The sequence below is a fragment of the Bos taurus genome, chromosome 28 (assembly GCF_002263795.3).
Source record: "Bos taurus isolate L1 Dominette 01449 registration number 42190680 breed Hereford chromosome 28, ARS-UCD2.0, whole genome shotgun sequence".
Taxonomy (NCBI): Eukaryota; Metazoa; Chordata; class Mammalia; order Artiodactyla; family Bovidae; genus Bos; species Bos taurus.
The window spans coordinates 29,447,484-29,459,820 of NC_037355.1; the positions used below are offsets into that span (position 1 = coordinate 29,447,484).

Here is a 12,337-nt window from a genome sequence, read left to right on the forward strand (position 1 = left end):
TTATATGCTGCAAGTTTTATAACATAAGATTTTTTAAAAATGAAGTAAAAAGTCCACAAAAGGTTAAAAAACTACTTTCACCTAACTTTGGGATTAAACCAGCCTTCAAGGAAGCCTCTGGCTAGGTTAGTTGCCTCCCAGGGACTAGATCAGAGTCAAACTGGTTTTCTCAATGTGGAATCCAATGAAGAGTCATTTGCAGATTTTCACACCAAAAGAAAATTTTCATTAGAATGAAGAAGTAAATAGGCTATTTAAACAGCTAACGTGTATTAAAATGGAAAAATATGCAAAGAGTTTAAGAAAATTTTCTTACTGTGTTCAACACTGGTTAGAATTCTATTTGTGTATAATGTTCAAATCTGAAATTCTGATTTTAGAAAGATATGAATAATTTAGAGAAGATTCACAGAAAAACAACAAAAATGGTCAGATAGTTTGAATACTTCCTCACAATAGCTAAGATGATGTAGAGTGGCAAAAAAGAACAAAAGATCACTTTGTAGCAGACTTCAAATACAGGATCACTGAAAGAAATCCACTTTCACTTCTGAGAGAGCCACAGAAACTAGATTAAGTTTTCTCATCTCTCAAAAGGAGTTAGACTACATGATTGTGATCACTAAGAGATCTAAAATTCTATCTAAAACCAGGGCAAAAATCAGATGCCCTGGTTTTTGACAGGTGCATTAGCTGAGAAAACCTATTAACTTCTCTTTGTTTGAATACTCATAGCATAAACATTTAGATTAGATATAATGAACTACTTCCTTTTTCGTGGAGGCATCAGAAAATCAAATTAGAAATATCCGTTTTCCTCCTACTTATCTTCCCTGCTTTCCCCACTCCCCATCCCACTCATACTACGTTAAAACAGTTGTGTTGCAGTCTAGCCTGGAGGCAGGAGAATAAACAAGATGAATTCTTAAATTCCCTTTAGCCTGATGAGGCTATGATTGAACTATTTCTCATATACCAAAGATAGAAGGTTATAAGTGTAATGCATCCCTTGCACCTAAGCCCTTTACTGGCCCCCTTCTCAATTGCTAAAGTGGGTAATTCTATCTCCATATTAATGCTGACCTACGGAGTAACTGATGAAGCCCAAAGGGAATCTGCAAAAAACCTGTTGAACATACAGTTTAAGTAGTAACTCTGAATTTTAGAACCAAAAATGCCTTGGCAGAAGTAACATATCTCAGGCAGAAAGGAACATTTTGTAACATAGAGGAGGTGAGAAAAAATAGAGAGGGATATAGAACAAAATGTTTTACAATCATATCTATACTCTAATACTCATATTCCACATATGGAAACTGAGGTATTGCCTCATCGGAAAATTAACGCTAAAATGGAAAAAGAAGAATGTGATAAAGTAAGGAAGTCTTAAGAACTCTACAGAACTAAAATAAAAAACAAAAATAAAACCTCTTAAATAGTATTTATGCTTTTTTAAGCCTATTAAGTACATACTAATAGGAATCTCTAAATTATCAGGAAACCATTACCACTAAAATTATATACATATAACATATTGCTCCATATAGGAGAAGAAATATTAGGTCAGAACCTGAATTTCTCTTTATCATTTCTGACAGTACAGAGCTGCTACAAAATGACTAATACTGCCCCAAATGAAGGCTATTAAATTCTCCCATGAATTGCCATGACATCCCCAAGAGTGATGTTAAAATATGCAAAAGCGTCAGTTCCAAAGCAAAGCCATCTCTCCATTCCTTCATAAAAGATTTAAGCTAAAGAAAAAAAGAAAGAAAACCCAACAGCTGAAGACAACATCAGGCTATTTATAAGTCTTCTCCCAGTCCCCCAGATACCCTCACATGGGGGCTGTAAACAGCTAACTCAAATATCTTTGAGGCTCTCATATCCACACCCACTGACACAAGCAGAGCTGTATCCACAGTGAAACTAGACTTCAGCTCCCTTTAGCAAGTAGTATGTGCCTGCAATAGTAAACTGGAATAAATATAACAGTATAACAACTTTTTTAAAACAAAAATCATACCTTTTTCTCCAACAAACGGTAAAGACCATGTGAAAACATCCATAAAATTGGGCAACCAATAAGGATGTGGAGAACAGTTAAACTGTCGAATATTCATCACATTATTTTCATACTTTAATACAGCAGCTGCAAGATAAGTTTGAATGTCAATGTAACAATTTGTCTTTAGCCCCAAAAGTCTAAAACACATAAAAGCAGAAAAAATATCTTTTAAGGTGGGTGGGAAGTCAAGGGGTGAGTGGAATGAAGGGTAGTAGAGAGGTAGGAACTAATTTTTAGTAGTAATACACTTTTTGCTTCCAACACAGTTTTATGTAGAACATAGATATTTACTTGTCATTATTAATGAAATTCCCAATCTTTCTAGAATGCTTGTTGTACTTTATAATCCAATACAAATAATCCAACATGCACGTTTACTAAATCCAAAATTGTGAGAACTCAGTTTTTTTGAGGAAACACAGAACAGCAATGAGCAATTTTCTAGGTCTAAGAGTTCATACAAGTTGGAGGAATTTAAGAGGGTTCTTTTTAGTTGCAGGCAACCTGAAAAGGACAGCTAAATGGAAATAAAGCAAGAAAAAAAAAAAACACAGAGAAGAAAAAGAAACATTTGGAACATTTTATTTATGAATACAAGAATGTACTTATTTCATGTATTAAAAGAAATCAAGTGAAACTACTACAAAGGAATATTTCACTTCATTTAGGAAAAAATTCCATTAAAATACCAAAAGAGAAAAACTCAAAGTAACATACTCATCTCAATTTCAAGTATCTTTCTAAAGCTTCGTAAGTTGATATAAATAATACCTTAAATTAACCTGATAAAGATTTCAGGCACTGGTTACATTATTTTATGGAACATTGGATTAATGGGCTAGATTCTAATCTAAACTACAGTATATACCATATGTGTAATAGTAAATTATTTAACTAATCTGTTTCTCATTTATAAAACATCCTGCCTATCTCAGAAGTTTAAGGTCAGAGAATATAGTTCACGTGAAACTACAAAAAAGTATAAAATGTTTGGCAGATACTATAATAGTTATGTGCTTACTTTTTTTTAATTTAATGTAAAGCACTGAAATGTATGTATTAAATTCCATGATTTGGGATTCTAGCTGATGTAGAGTTTTGTTTCTCTGATGAAATTCCCATGAAATAAATGTATTTCAAATTTAGCCTCAGAAATTAAGGACTGATACCAAGCTTTTAATTTAAAAAAAGAGAAAGATAAAGAATCTAGAAAATTGCCCTATAGATGGAATGAAACATTATGAACACGTCCTGTACCATGTAAGCACTCAAATCATTAACACCATGTACAGAATTGGCACTATCAAGAGACATTTGATTTTGACAAGACAGATTGAATGGTTTGAGTTTCTTTTTGGAGTACTAAGAAAAGTATCCGTTAATCTCCTGAGTTAAACTCACAAAGGACAACCAGTATGGCAGTAATCAACTGACCACTGAACACCAGTTCCTTTAATACTAACAAAGGGAGGTTACAGGTACAAAGTTAAATATAACAAATCAATTCGGAGAATGGAGTCCAAACTTAGATGTATTTTTCTTTAAAAATGAAGGCTTGCTTCATTAGGTACCTTTATAGAAGTTTCAAAATTTATAAAACAAGATATAATTTAAATGATTATCTTAGCACTGGTATAATCCTTGGAGGCATTATAGTTTCTAAAGACCACCAACTCGGGTAATCTCAATGGTATGGTTGTTTTGGTGATTAATATAGTATGGAGTTCTTACAACATACCCTGTATCCAAGCTATTTGATAGCCTGCTACTGCTACTATCTGATCTCAGGTAAATGTTTTAACCTTTTAACTATCACCTATAATCTTCCAAAAACTCTATTTTGCTCCTCTTTTGAACTCACACCACAAACCCGTATTTAGCAATGACCTCATTAAATGTACTTTAAAAAATCTTTAACCCTCTGTTCTTTACTCCTGGCACAACCACTCCTGTCTGACCTTGGGAACTATGGCATAGTCAACTGAATTTCTGACATGTCAAGACAGAATAGGAGCTGGCTTCTGGATTTCCTCTTCTGAAAATGTGAACTGCCTAAACATACTCAAGCTCATCTTCAATGTCCTTGGCACAAACTTAACTAGATTAAGATCCTTTGGTATTATCTCTCAGTGAATTATGTTCCAAGTTAAAGGAAACCCAGTTGTTACAGACAGATCAAATTTGGAGGGAAGGAGATGGAATATAAACCACTAGAAAAGAAGGTAAATTACAAAGACATAAGAAAAAAAGGAAGAAAGAGCAGTAAAAAGAAAGGAAAGGGGAGACTGTCTTCCTGAAAGAAGGTCGGATTGAATTAAATAAAGGTTCAATTACAAATCATCATGGGGCAGTGGATATAAAAGTAGAGAATAAGAAAGGAAAAGAAAACCTACATCAGTGAACATAAAACAAGAAACAGGGCAAACAACCATATAGTCCAAATACATGAAATGGTCAAAGGAGCAGCAGCAGCTTTATGCAAACAAGAAAACATTCTCTTGATTATAAGAGAAAAGATTTAAGAAAGGGGAGTTTGAGAAAATCATGTGCATTTTTACTTGACAGAGTTACCTCAGAACATTCTTTCACAGGCAGTTTTTGTAAATGACAAAGCTGTGAAATGGTTAATGTTATGACTTAAGTTTCACATTTTGGATTTTCATTTCTTGTCCTCTCCCCTCCCTTATATCTTATATTTTTTCATAAAGAGATTTGGATAGTTACAGTTTCAAACAATGCCCCTTTTCTACTATATTTTCAAAAAATAAGTCAATTAAAATACTAAGTTGTTTAACAATATTTTTTTATCAACAACATCTTACCTTTATTATTGTAGACATCTAAGTAATTAGGTGCCGAAAAAATTGTTATTAATGAAGGGAACCCTGTAGTTTGACTTTTTCTGTACATTCTATAGCTGCAAAACAAATAACTTAATATGCATCGTAAAGCATCAATCATGGTTACTAAGTTTGATTTGTATATAAGGTGTTAATTTGGGTCAGGGAAACAGAGTTCTTACCCTGCATCTTGAGCTTCATGAGCTCTAATAATCGATAACAAATTATTGTTTTGCAAAAATTCACACACTGCTGGATAGCTGTGGGGAAAAAGAGAAAATTAAGTAAAATAATGACTTTCTATATAATGAAAGCATATGCTATTTTTACAACTAAAATGTGATTAAGCTTGAATATTTTTCCTTACTTATAAAAATAAGAACATCCTCGAACTGTATTGTGACTAAAATGTTCCTGTGATTTTTCATTTCCAAAATCTTCAGAAGGATCGGACCATAGCAAGTCACACATTGGTCCAAATGCAGGTGGCTCTTTGAATCTATCTAACTGTGAAAGAAAAAAAAAGAAACAAAGAGCAGAAATAACTTGTCAAAAGTGAGAATGGAATGGACAAAGGAAAGTGGTACCAACTCTGAATACTGTGCATACTACATTGTTCTGAATGGTTAAAAGATATTTTCTTAAAATACCAGTATATTAATTTTTACCATTACCTAATCTTGGCAGTGAAGAGACGTTTGAAGTTTCTAGTCTCTACTCAACAAAATGCTATAAATAGGAATCAACTCTTGTTACTAAAATATATACTCACTCTCCTAATATCATCCAGTGTGTGTATTTCTGGTGAAAGTCCACCATGAACACAAAGAAATTGTTGGTTTAAAAGTGCAGCAAGAGGCAAGCTATCAAAAGCTTCCATACAAGCTTCATAGACTCTTTCTGAATATTTAATTTTACCTAGAGAAAAGAAAAAATTCAGTAATTGAAAACTGCATAATTTGTTAATCATTTAAAACATATACATGCACATACATAAATGACTATTAAAACCAAGGCAAAAAAATTAAAGATATGGATAACAGCCAAGTTTTAGCTAGGGGTTCAGAGTTGGTAAAGGGGTGAGTATCAAAGGCAGCAAGGAGGAATTTATGGGATGATACTTTTCTGTATTGTGACTGTGATGGTAGACAGCTTTAATCATTTGCTAAAGTTGAGAACTAAATACTTCAAAGAGTAAATTTTACTGCATAAAAAAAAATTTTTTTTTTAAAAAAGGCCAGCATCTTACCCATAAGAATCAATAAAGATAAGCAATGTTACTGTACTTACAAAGACAAAATATTTGCTCTCCTTAGATTTATTTTGTGTATGCAGCAGATAGTCATAAAATATTACTAAAAGTAAATAAGTCAAATCTCTAAAAATAGCTCAACTCTTTACCTTTATAGGCCAAGTAAGGCAAAATTAGTACTATACTTAAAGGCAGTGTTAATTATTTTATTCTACGAGTCAGTGACTACTTTTTTGTTACAGGGAAGACTACTGTAACATCACAACAAAATTCAAAGTCCATCCAATTTAAAAAAAAAGAAAAGATCTTATTCTTATTTTGGAGGACCAGAGGGTTTCCTTTAGCCTACAATGAGCAGCGAAGCAAGAAGTCAACGTAACACAAGAAAGAATTAAAGAATTAAACGGTCATCTACTTTTAAAAGTCTGTCATACGTATTCCTTTGCACCTTTATATTTTTAAAGTCCTGGATATTTTGGGATTTTGCTGGACGGCTTGTTACTTATATAAGAAAAAAAGAATTCAGTTCCTATTTCACTGCTTAACACTGTAACATTCAAATACGAGAAGATCTATATCTAGCAATCAGAGGTTATAAACTGGTAGTCTGATGACAGACCTGTTTTCCAACACTGCAGTTTAATAAAAACTTTAATTTGATTGCTTTGAGGTCAAGCACGAACTTTCCAGGCCTCATCTTATATTCATTTAAGTTACCCACCTGATCTTTGAAGTTATATCAGAGTTTGCCACTTCTGCCACTACCTGTCACTATATTGATCTTTATTGCATCATGTTTTGCATCTCAGTAATCTGAAGTTATTTTCTAATTTTAAATCTTAATTCTAAGACTTAATACAGCCATGAGTACTAACAAGTACATAGCTACGAGATGTGAGAAAAGGTCAAACTCTATACTATATGATTGCTTATAGCTATTAGATTACCACAGCCATAAAAATTTGAGAGAAATGGGATAAATATTGTAGACTAAGACCTTCAATTAATCAACTGTGTGTGTATAACACAATCTGCATAATTAAAAAATAAATAAAACAATCTGCAGTGATGACAGGATGATTAATTTGCTAAGAATGTTCATGGGAATGTCTCAATATTGGTGGAGAGAAATCTCCAATGCAACATTTCTTTTCACTTGGTTCATATTCTTCTTGTTAGAAAAAAAATAATTCTAAAATTAAAACTATACACAGAGCTCAAAACTGTTCCTAAGTACATATGTAAAAATCAAATTTAATAGGAAATATTGAAATGAAAACATCTGAATAATATTAAACACTAGAGAACTGTAGACAATCTTCCTGAAAGTTTTACATGTTTGGACACAAAATCTGTTCTTACATCTTACACTATAAAATCTTCAAACTCTTACTACCCACATCACTCTAAAAGAACCCTGAGGAAGTGAAAATAGTTCTCATGGCAGTACTCACATTCCTGCTTAAAGGTAAAATATTCAGTAAGGTGTCTGCATTCATGGTTGCCTCTCAGAAGAAATAATGTACTTGGATACAGAATCTTCAGGACCCATAAATATAAGACACACTACAAAAGAAAATGTTTCCAGTGAATTAATCTTATGTTTTTGTTAATCTTTGTTTCATTTCCTCTAACCCTATTACCCTTATAATTTCTATTACTCTTCATTATCTTTTTATTATCTTTTTCTCTTTGTCCCTTACTAAAACATAAGCTCCATGAAATTAGGGACTTTGTTGTCTTATTCACACCTGATCAGAAAAGTACCTAGCAAGTAGAAGAAGAGCAGTAAACATTTGTTGAATAAATGAGTCAAATAATTTACTTTTGACTTACAAATTGTTTGCTGTAAAAACAATTAGCAGATTGGTCTCCTCCTTAGGTATACCAATAAATAAAACAGTAACAATGTCAAAAATAATAGCAGCTAATATTTACTGAGTATTCATAATATGCCAAGCACTAATTATTCCTCAAACAACTCTATGAAGTATGTAATATTATCTCTGTTTTACAAATGAGGAAACAGAAGCAAAGAGCTTAGGTAACTTGTCCAAAATCACAAAACCTCTAAGTAATGGAGATAGGATTCTAATCCTCTGATTTTAAGCATTATGCCATGCTGCCTAATGAAGAGAAAAGTCATGTTTTATGTTTACTTTGTTCGTTATGAATGTTGCCTTATATAATTAAGTGCTTATTATCTGAAATGATTCAAAGACAATGCAATTTTAAATAAAAAGAATATTAGAACAGCAGCTATTTTTCTCTAAATACACCTAAGAAACAGACTCACATATTACTTATTTGGTTTAAAAAAAGGAAAGACTATTTCATATGTAAATAAGTTTGGTTTACATGATCACATACAAAAAGAAAATACAAACTCTTTATTTTTTTGGCTGCACTGCATAGCTTGCAGGTCTTGGTTCCCTGACCAGGGATCAAACCTGGGTCCTTGGCAATGAAAGTGTGGAGTCCTAACCACTGGACTGCCAGGGAATTCCCACAAACTTTGTTTGAAACAAGTTAAGGTTAACTGAAATGTGTAACACATTTCATTTTATTCACAAGAAAAAAAATAATTAAGCCTGGTAAGTACTTAATAAATACCTGCCCTTTTCACTTATTCTGATTCTTTATTACTTTCCAACAATAAAATGAATTAAAAGAGTCAGCTACAGGGACTTCCCTGGTGGTCCAGTGGTTAAGACTTACAGTGCAGGGGATGGGGGTTCAGTCCCTGATGGGGGAACTAAGATCACACGTGTCAAAAAAACCAAACAGAAAACAAAAACAAAAGTATAACAAATTCAATAAAGACTTTAAAATTGGTCCACATTGAAAATAAAAAAAACAAACTTAAAAGAAAAAGTCTTGTTTAAAAAAAAAAAGTCTGCTACAAAACCCTCTAATACCAAACGCTCAGTTACCAACTAAGCTTCCTAAAATTGTTCTATTGTTTCTGTCAAAGGCCCCAGTCTTTCTATCAAGAAGGGCCAATTTCTAGCTTTCTGAAGGCTCCAAGGGAAGACTGAGAGGGGCTGATGATGACACTATGGACAGAAAGAACAACTCAGGATGATAAAATTCCCAAGGGAATTTGGATGGACAGAGCCTGGAGCTCCCTTTCCCACCAGGGATCCCAGTATACCTCAGAACGGAGGCTGAAAACACTACAGGAGACGTAAACAGCAGTAACTGGCATAGAAATTCATCAGGTAAGGTTTCAATATCTAGTGGAGGACATGGTTAAAAGCACAGGCTCAAACTGCCTAGCTCCACCACTTACTAACAATATGACCTTGGGCAAGTTATTTAACCTTTCCAAGCCTCAGGCTCCTCTATAAAATGGATAAAATAATAGTACTTACCTCATAACTTTGTTGTAAAAATTAATCAAGCATGTTAACTGCTTACAATATGCTTGAAACACATTAATGATAACACACCTATCTATTTGCGGAGCTTCTACTCAACAATTTAACCTCTAAGAATTTGTCCTATAGAAATAACTGGGCAAGTATATAAAGACGTATAAATAATATGGTCCACTGAAGCATCAACTGCCATGGCAAAAAACTGGGAATACCTTAAATGCCTAACAATAAGAATTGATTGACTGTGACTAGTTTAGTCAACAGAATACAATGCAGCTATTAAAAATGATGCTGTAAATTTATAGTTGAACTGGCATGACATCAGAGCATAGGAATTAATAAAAAAAAGAAGTTACAGAACATTATAATAGGAGTTCATTTTCATTCCAAAAAAGGGGAGAAATGCATATATTAGAAAACACAAATTGTTCTATGTCTTAATTTTTATAATTAGAAAAATAAAAGGAGCAAAAAGAACAATCTACTATTAAGTGATAATAAACAGGTCATTTTAATGCCTCTCAAGTTTTTAAAAGCTGATTAATACTTTTAGAATACATAAAGATTCCATATGATATACTTGGGTCTTAATGGCTACAGGAGGAAAGACAGAAGCAGTAGAGTTTAAGTGATAAAAGCATTCTATTTTATTTAATTAGAAAAATACAATTAATCTTTTTTTTTTTTTTGCATGGCTAAATGCCTTTAAGGGCAAGAGAGATAAACAGCATTAGCTCCTCAGGGCCACTAGATAACAGGGCAATAAAGGCCCCTCATTTTGCTTATAATTTCCACTGGGAAATGGTAATTACAGTAACACACACAAAAATTAAGAGAATAGTTTGCAAGACAAAAGAGGAATAAATAATAGCTTTACCTAAAAACTTCAGAATATGCAGAAGTATTAAAAAGAACCCAACACAGGTAATTTAAAGAACTTATTTTATGAGGAAGTAATAGAAATCATCTATGATAACACTTAAAAGCAAATCAAATGATAGTATATGATTATTACCTCTATACTAAAATAACCTCTGTCCACATAATCACCAAGAAAAAGGTATCGTGTATTAGCAGGTGATCCTCCTACTTCAAAAAGTTTCATCAGATCAAAAAATTGGCCATGGATGTCACCACACACTGAAACAAGAAGATTATTAGATATGAAAAAAAAACTCTAAAATAACAAATTTTACTTAAATTCTAATTTCGTCTACATGAGAGAGAGCATAAAATTCTATCAAGAAAGATCTAAGACGGAAGCAATCTATGAAGAGTCATGACAGGGATAATGTGTACCCAACTGTTCATGTGCTCAAGATCTAGAACAAGATATAACAAGAGTATTAAAATTTGTAGTAAGTGACAAAATTTTCATCTAAATTTATAAAACTCTTCTTTAGGAAGTCAAGCATGCACATCTTAGGATGATAAAATTATATTGGCAGTAAAATATCCATTCTAACTCCTTATTTTCTGATGACTTCTGAATGATCATTTTTGGTATCTGATATGGCACTGAGGTATTTGCCCCTGATGACTGAAAGCATAGTAAATAAGTATTTGTTGAATCAAATTCAATGATGGCCAACTCAACTGATGAAACCTTCATAAAAGCATATTAGACTAACTTCTGCACTCAGATTATTTAGGATCATGTTTCTTCATTGAAAACAGGCAAAAACTTTCAAAAGTTATAGGAAATAATCTGGAAATTCAAGATAATGTCCATGTAATACTAATTTAGTATATAATATGCATGAAGAAGAAACAGTTTTATAATTAGGTAAATAATGGTACAGTAAAAAAAATAATATCCAAAACAGAAATAAGTGTACCTGTAATTGGAGCCTCTACTTCTATCATAGTTTTCTCTCTCCGAAGAATGGCAGCACCCTCATTGATAATTCTAAGTGCAATTTCTTCATCTACCCGACCTTCTTTTACTAAGTGGTTCTTCAGAACATCAACCCTGGGTATCCCATCCATATCAAATACTTCTTCAGATGTCAAGCGATGTGTTGGGGGGAAAGGAACAGCTGCAATTTTTTTAATTAATAAAAAAAATCACTATTAATATATTAACATAAAAACTAATCAATGGATCTAGGTAAGTAAGAGTCAAAACTGAAAAGCTGAAGTTTTTGTTTTGTTTCTTCATTTACTAGATAGAGGTATTAACATTTAAAAGCTTTCTTAAAAAGAGAAATCAAATTACACTTCTTTTTAAAATTATATATAACATGAGAATTATTAGAAAAATGAATTGTCTCACAAAATTAAGTTTTTTCAGGATAACTAGAGCTTTCTTTAACTAAAAGAAATGTTTTAGCTTTAACTGCTGCTGCTGCTAAGTCACTTCAGTCGTGTCTGACTCTGTGTGACCCCGATAGACATCAGCCCACCAGGCCTCCTGCCCCTGGGATTCTCCAAGCAAGAACACTGGAGTGGGTTGCCATTTCCTTCTCCAACGCATGAAAGTGAAAAACTGAAAGTGAAGTCACTCAGTCGTGTCCAACTCTTAGCGACCCCATGGACTGCAGCCCACCAGGCTCCTCCATCCATGGGGTTTTCCATGCAAGAGTACTGGAGTGGGGTGCCATTGCCTTCTCCCTAGCTTTAACTAAAGCTAACTAAAACATTTTTTGATAAAACTCTCAAAACATATTACACACTCTTCATCTTAAATGAAGTATAATAAATATAATATCATACAAGCATAAATAGAAATCCCAAATATAAGGTGACTGACCAACTTCCCAATAAAAATATATAAAACAATGCCTGCTGGCCAACT

The 12,337-nt window shown here is 32.9% G+C and overlaps 1 protein-coding gene across 7 annotated transcripts in view; it reads right to left on the bottom strand.

Annotated features, from left to right (window-relative positions):
* The window catches only part of PPP3CB (protein phosphatase 3 catalytic subunit beta), a 47,944-nt gene that overhangs the window by 21,426 nt on the left and 14,181 nt on the right, over nucleotides 1–12,337 (bottom strand). For all 7 annotated transcript variants that reach the window (XM_024986807.2, XM_024986804.2, XM_024986806.2 and 4 more), the window contains exons 2-9: nucleotides 11,379–11,579; nucleotides 10,556–10,680; nucleotides 7,615–7,726; nucleotides 5,681–5,826; nucleotides 5,276–5,415; nucleotides 5,091–5,168; nucleotides 4,891–4,985; nucleotides 2,027–2,152 (exon numbers count right to left, since the gene is read on the bottom strand). In XM_024986807.2, the coding sequence (XP_024842575.1) occupies nucleotides 2,027–2,152; nucleotides 4,891–4,985; nucleotides 5,091–5,168; nucleotides 5,276–5,415; nucleotides 5,681–5,826; nucleotides 7,615–7,726; nucleotides 10,556–10,680; nucleotides 11,379–11,579 (1,023 nt within the window). The remainder of the gene's footprint in view (nucleotides 1–2,026; nucleotides 2,153–4,890; nucleotides 4,986–5,090; nucleotides 5,169–5,275; nucleotides 5,416–5,680; nucleotides 5,827–7,614; nucleotides 7,727–10,555; nucleotides 10,681–11,378; nucleotides 11,580–12,337) is intronic.